Source organism: Cydia strobilella, chromosome 10 (genome assembly GCF_947568885.1).
Source record: "Cydia strobilella chromosome 10, ilCydStro3.1, whole genome shotgun sequence".
Taxonomy (NCBI): domain Eukaryota; kingdom Metazoa; phylum Arthropoda; class Insecta; order Lepidoptera; family Tortricidae; genus Cydia; species Cydia strobilella.
Genome location: NC_086050.1, coordinates 18,506,507 through 18,513,266, shown reverse-complemented (window position 1 = coordinate 18,513,266; position 6,760 = coordinate 18,506,507). Strand labels below are relative to the sequence as shown.

General features: G+C 39.1%; 1 protein-coding gene across 1 annotated transcript; it reads left to right on the top strand.

The window, feature by feature from the left end:
• Positions 1-5,590, top strand: LOC134744585 (organic cation transporter protein-like). The gene is made up of 6 exons (XM_063678443.1): positions 1-184; positions 973-1,192; positions 2,855-3,110; positions 3,599-4,222; positions 4,699-4,880; positions 5,202-5,590. Exons 1-6 carry the CDS (start codon positions 18-20, stop codon positions 5,406-5,408), a joined length of 1,656 nt encoding a protein of 551 aa, XP_063534513.1. The 5' UTR covers positions 1-17; the 3' UTR covers positions 5,409-5,590.
• Positions 5,591-6,760: the final 1,170 nt, after the last annotated feature.

Sequence of the window (6,760 nt, the reverse complement as noted above, 5' to 3'; positions counted from 1 at the left end):
CAGTACAAGTCTTCGCAATGTCTGTGGATAAAAGAGAGATGAACCTGGATCGGATCTTAGTGAAAGAAATTGGTCAATGGGGGCGGTTCCAGGTCAGAGCCGTGGTGTTGTGCGCCCTGGTGGCATTGGTAGGGAGTGTGCAGTGCTATGCGTATTTGTTTACTGTTGTGAAGGTCAAAACAAGGTAAGCTGGTTACTAAACATATTAATAACGGGTCACTCACGTATTTTAAGTAGAAAAACGCTCGACATGTTTCACTCCGTACCGAGGAGCGTCATCAGGAGCTTGCGTTGACGGTGACGGACCCGTTATTAATATGTTTAATATGTCTGTGTCTCACGGAAGTTTTGTTAAGCTGTTTACTGATTGAGAACAATGAAATATTTAATTAAGAAAATGCTTTTTTTGTGGAAATATAGGTGAAACAGATTTATTGCCGAAAATACTGCTATCATCCTTTTAATTAAAAATTCCCGATACCGAGTAAGTTATGAACGTATAGACAAGGAAGAAAGAGAGAGATAACTCTTTTTGAAACAGCTGAAGACCATGTTTATTTTTAAGGTTCCGTACCCAAAGGGTAAAACGGGACCCTATTACTAAGACTCCGCTGTCCGTCTGTCCGTCTGTCTGTCGGTCACCAGGCTGTATCTCATGAACCGTGATAGCTAGGCAGTTGAAATTTTCACAGATGATGTATTTCTGTTGCCGCTATAACAACAAATACTAAAAAGTACGGAACCCTCGGTGCGCGAGTCCGACTCGCACTTGGACGGTTTTTATTCTAAGCGCCACTTGCAACATCCCACTCACCCGGGGTTAAGCGGTAAAACACGCGCTCGTACAAAAGAAAAAATGGCTTTAGTTTAACAGATTACAATCTTTGGCGTAAAAATCATTTGAGAAGATGAGAAGAAACTATAGCTATTTAAACATGTTTATACACTGGTTCAAAATATAAATTATTCCAGATGCGTCATCCCCGAATGTGAGGACTCCATCCCCCTGTTCTCCCCACCATGGATCCTGAACGCGGTGCCGTCGTCAGGGAACTCCTTCGACAACTGCCATCGTTTTACAACGAACATGTCACGGATCAGTGACTCTTGTTCAGCAGACTTGTTTGATAGGAATTCGTCGGTGCAATGCGAGGAGTATGTTTATGAGCATAAGAATTCAGCTTATTATGAGGTATTTCGCCGCTATACTTACTCAACCTCGACGTATCTGCAACACTCATTTGATGACAAAAACACCCGTATTCCGAATGAAAGAAAAGCGACATTTCCATCAAATGATTGCTGCAGATATGAGGTTGTGTAAGTATAGCGACGTATTATTTTAACATTTTTATTGTACAGTCGCCATCAGATATATCGGAGCGCCCGAGGTGCTCACAAGTATCTGAACACGCCTCTATTGTCAAGGCGTTGGAGTGTGTGTTTTGAGCACCTCGGGCGCTCTGATATATCTGATGGCGACTGTATCATCTCCCACACTGTTAACTGTACATCAGTTGACCTTATGACTTTTGTTATAAGGGTCACCTATGTACAGTCAGAGGCCGAGGTTTTAAAGATAGTCAAAAAACGCAAGCTACAGTACTTTGGTCATATCATGCGAAACGAAAATATGAACTCCTTCAACTCATTATCCAAGGAAAGATCCAAGGTAAAAGATCATCCGGACGAAGACGTAACTCGTGGCTCAAAGATCTCCGAAATGGTTCAAACAGAGCACACGTTCATTATTCCGCGCGGCTGCGTTTAAAGTTCGTACAGCCCTCATGATAGCCGACCTCCGGTAGGAGATGGCACTGGAAGAAGAGAAGATGTACAGTTAAGAGTGTTACTGTTTGTACCTACTCTTAATTGTTTCACGACCTTTCTAGCGACCGTTTTTGGGCCGATTTTTCATTTGTTGCCGATGTTTTTCGTTAGATTGGGATAACATTCGGTGGGTTTGAAGAGCTTATTCTGGGTGAAATATAAACGAAATCCCAATTTGTCCTACTAATATGTAAGTATGTAACATTCCGCTGAGTTACAATAGTACCATACGTTTTCATAACTCAGATGAAGATTTTTGGGACATACGGGACAATTGTGCTCGTATTGTAGAGAATTCTCTAACTACCTATCTACCTACCTACTACTACCTATCCACAAAATTTTATCAAAATCTGACTTTTTTTGCATCAAATAAAACGTTGGCCCTTTTATTTTCATTGTCAGCGAATAATGCCAATGTCAATAGGTAATCGATCAATTATTTATGTTCCGTTATAGAAGATAAACTGTACAGTAACTTAGGAAACAAGTTATACCTATTCGTAAAATATTTTATGCTTAGTACATGACTAACATGACCACTGATGACGGTGAATTCAAATTCTATAAACAATGAATGTTAAACAGCGGCCTAGAAAACGTAACCACAGTGAAGATTTATAAATAAAGTTAATGCTCTCATTATGAAAGCAGTAGTTTTATCAACAAATCGTATTGTAAGAGACTATAATCTAATTTTATATAGAATGTTTATGTATATATACGCCATTCAACGTTACAATTTAAATACAATAACAAAACTTATAAACTATTATTAAAATTAACCTATAAACCTAAAAACAAATTAAAACTAACATAAATAAATTAAACTACGAACTAAACAAACTAAACTAAAACTACCTAAAAAGTCCTACAAATAAAAAATTGGCCCCAGGTCTGTGCCGTCCGGTAGGGTGCCCAGAAGGCCGGCGGGCTTGCCGCGCTGAACGGCAACGCCGATGCGTTGGGCGAGGTATGCTCCAGCCTTCCGGTCACCCGTTGCGATGCCATTCAATAATTACAGTTTGGTCTGGCCTGCGACGACTGGCGGCCAACCCTGATCGGCTCCGCCAGGACCCTGGGCTACATGTTCTGCCTACCGATGATGGGCCTCGTCTCCGACCGCTGGGGCCGGCGACTAGCCCTCGCCCTTACCACCTTCAACTCTGTTTGGATCGGTAGCCTGGCGTATTTTTCTGGCTCCTACAACTGCTACATATCTATATCATTTGTAGAAGCTTTGTTTGGAGCGTGTACTTTTTCCAGTGCTTATATTTTAGGTAAGACATTTTAGTATGCATTATACATTAATGCAATTTTATATTTCACATCGTCAACATACATAATATGTCAGTTTTTACAAACTTTTACCTATTTCTTCATTATATATGTGCAATCATTGTATTTCTTCGTTGTATTGTGTTGCGTATTCATTTGATTCAAATCTTGTAACTTGCATTAGGACCATATCCAACTATATCCATATCCAACTGTATTGAAATCTGGCGTAAGTACTTTTGCATTTTCCATGACAATGCATTTTGCGAATTTCTGACGACCTTATAATGCAGTCGGAAGAGAGGCAATGGAACTCATCGATGTAAAAAGATAAATACATTAAATCTAAAATCAAAACAAATATTTAACCTACACGAATTCAACTGAAAAGTCTCGAAGAGTACCTATTTGATAGGCATGCAAACGAGACAGTCTATGTGTGTAATTTGTATCAATAAATATTTTTGTCACAATTTTTGTACCGTTACAGCCGTGGAATATGTAGGACCAAAATACCGAGTAGCAACTGGCGTCACTATGAGCACTTGCCTAGCAATAGGACAAACACTTTTGGGAGCAATAGCCTGGACGGAGCCTTATTGGAGGCATCTAATCCTCATGCTCTACTTGCCACAATTCATTTTCGTGGTTTACTTTTGGATTGCACCAGAATCTGTTCGATGGCTGATCAGCAAAGGCCGGTATGAAGAAGCCTTAACCATCTTGAAAAAAGCTGCTAAGATGAACAGAAGTGCTTTGTCAGAAAGGACTTTAAAAGAGTTCTCAAAGTCAACAAATGTTGTGACTAAAGAAAAAGATACTTCGGAACCTTGGTTAATATGTCTGGTTTTCAGACATAAACCAATTTTATTGCGTTGTTTAGTGACGCCGGTGTGGTGGATTACTTGTATTCTAATGTACTACGGGCTGACGATATCTTCTGTGGGAATATCAGGGAACAGATACATCAACTATTCAGCGTGCAACGCCATTGAGATCCCGGGGTATTGGACCGCCGTGCTGCTTTTGAACAGGATTGGGAGGAAGGTTGTGTTAGCGGCAGGATTTTTGATAAGTGGAGCCTGCCAGATTGGGTTTATATTTGTGTCTGACGGTAAGCTTGAAGCAGTTGTTTATTTTTTTACATGAATCATACACGGCCATTAAATTGACGTCTCTCCTGATGGAGACCTAATCCACGCCTAAAAAGAGTGCATAAAGAATGACTCACGTTAGACAGGGCCGTGTCCGGGCCGGAGCGTCCGGCGCTTACTTTTCTATGACATGACAGGTGATCACGTGATGCTTTCCATAGAAAACGAACCGCCGGAAGCTCCGACCCGGACACGGCCCGGTCTAACGTGAGTCATCCTTAAAGGGGTGCTCCATTTATATATTATTATCCTGTTAACATTTCTGTTTACAATCTGTTTACCATTGGCAACAGTAGTGACAATTTCTTTTAAAAATTTTGTATGACCCAAACAAAATAATATTGTAAAAGAACAGATACGAAATTGACATGCCTGTTCTATGACTATGAGTATTATGATATGACCAAGCTTTGAACTTCAACATTTTTTTTTCCAGGTAACTATTGGCTTTCCCTGACAGTATACCTGATCGGCAAGATGTGCGTGTCCGGCGTCATAACGTCCCTGTATGTGTACACCGCTGAACTGTATCCCACGCGGTACCGGTCCAGTCTCTTCGCGTATTCCTCCATGATTGGAAGAGTTGGAGGCATCTTAGCGCCGCTTATGCCTGGAATTGTGAGTATCTTGAACGCGAAACTCCGCAAAGCCTCTATGGGGTTCCGCGAGAATATTTGTAATAATATGAAAAAACCCGCTTCTGTAGGTATGTCTCGTCCACAGTGACAAACGAAATTTTTTATTGTTTTTTTTTATACCACGTCGGTGGCAATTAAGCATACGGCCCGCCTGATGGTAAGCAGTTACCGTAGCCTATGGATGGTTGTGGGGGGGGAGAGAGAATATTGACGGCAGGTCGTGAGTCCAAATCTACCGAATGCGCACGAGTGAGCAAGTTTAGTATTAACAGTGTTATGTGAAGGAACAATATTGTTTCAGGCGGCAGTGGTGTGGGTGCACCTGCCGTTCCTGGTGTTCGGCGTGCTGGCGCTGGTCTCCGGCCTGCTGGTGCTGCTGGCGCCGGAGACCCTCGGCGCACCCTTGCCTGACTCCATGAAGGAGGCTGCCAACCTCGGCAAGGAGTCACCTGTGCTGCGGTGGTTGAAGACGCTAATGTTTAGGAACAAAAGTTACACTATTAAATAATTTAGAAAGGACTATAATAATTAAGGAATATATATGAAATCACAGTCAGTTGCTTCATTCAAGAAGAAGTTTAATAAGGTATTGTTTTGCAGTTATCATTAGTACCTTTATTAATGTATGTATTTATCTATTTATGAACTATTCGATGGTTTAGAAAGAACTATAGCTATTAGGTACATTAAGTTCCGGTTTTACTTTCCTATTTAGTTTTTGTACCTTCTAATTAGTAACATTTTCTTTTCTCCACTAGTTTACCTGGACGAGTTCGCTCTTTAGCCATAAGGCCGCCTAATTTTTCCTGTCTATGTACTATAAGTATCAGTGTTAATTTATAATTTATTTTGAGGTTGTGCAATAAAGAGGATTTGTATTGTCCCTAATGAATTTGATTCTTTGATTTTTAACTTGTGATATGGCCAATTCTTGAGATTCATCTTATTTTACGTTCAGTAACAAAACTAGTGACTCCATGGAAAGGACCATAACTACTACGTTTCAATCGTTTTGAAAAAAAGCTGTATACATATGAAAGAATCTCAGACTAATTGAAATAAAAGTTATGCCCAACATATAAATTTTACGTTTTAGCCTAGTACTAACTACATAAAACCTAACATTTTTTTAGTTTTCGACTGAATCTACCTGCAACGTATTTCATACAGACGTATTATTTTAATTAGATATGGTTTTTATCAAGTATAACAAATATGGATGCCTTAATGACGTACTTGTACACAAGTCTGATGACAATGAACTTGAGACGTTTATATTAAGAGCCCGGTAACTACTTTAGAGCAAAAATGTAAAATTTATAGATTTAGTCGTTGAAATTATACACGTTTTGTTACGTAATATCTAAATAACAAGTATTGGTTTTTATTAGCACGTCTTCTCATCTTGCCTTTTAATAATGAGGTCGCAAGCGTGCGTCACCAGTAATATATGACGAGAAGGGGCAGTTTTTAAAAATTCATCAAAAAATTATGGTAGTAAATTATAGGTACAATAAATAATATAAAAACAGTTTCAGCAAATGTTGTAGATTGTTAAAATATCAAAATTAAAATTACGTTGAAATATAGTCGATTTTCAGAGAAATTGTCACTTGTTTTGAAGTTATTTCTGGAGAAAATTGATTTCGTCTAACTTTCATTACAAATTTGTATTTGTATACAAATTAATTTATTTCATTACTTTTTACAGCTGTTCATAGTTATATTATAAGGGTTAGGTAGGTAATTAGTCCATCTTAAGTATAACGAGCAAGTATTAGGCTTACCTAATACTTATATTTATCAATACATTGTGCAACAATTTATTGTGTTAGTAATGAAAAAGGTGCGGGTATTCAT

Bases quoted from the DNA above. Each gene is read 5' to 3' on its own strand.
- LOC134744585 (XM_063678443.1), top strand. From the start codon at position 18: ATGTCTGTGGATAAAAGAGAGATGAACCTGGATCGGATCTTAGTGAAA. The intron at 4,223-4,698 runs GTAAGCTTGAAG...TTTTTTTTCCAG, and splicing joins GTTTATATTTGTGTCTGACG to GTAACTATTGGCTTTCCCTG. The intron at 4,881-5,201 runs GTGAGTATCTTG...ATATTGTTTCAG, and splicing joins CGCCGCTTATGCCTGGAATT to GCGGCAGTGGTGTGGGTGCA.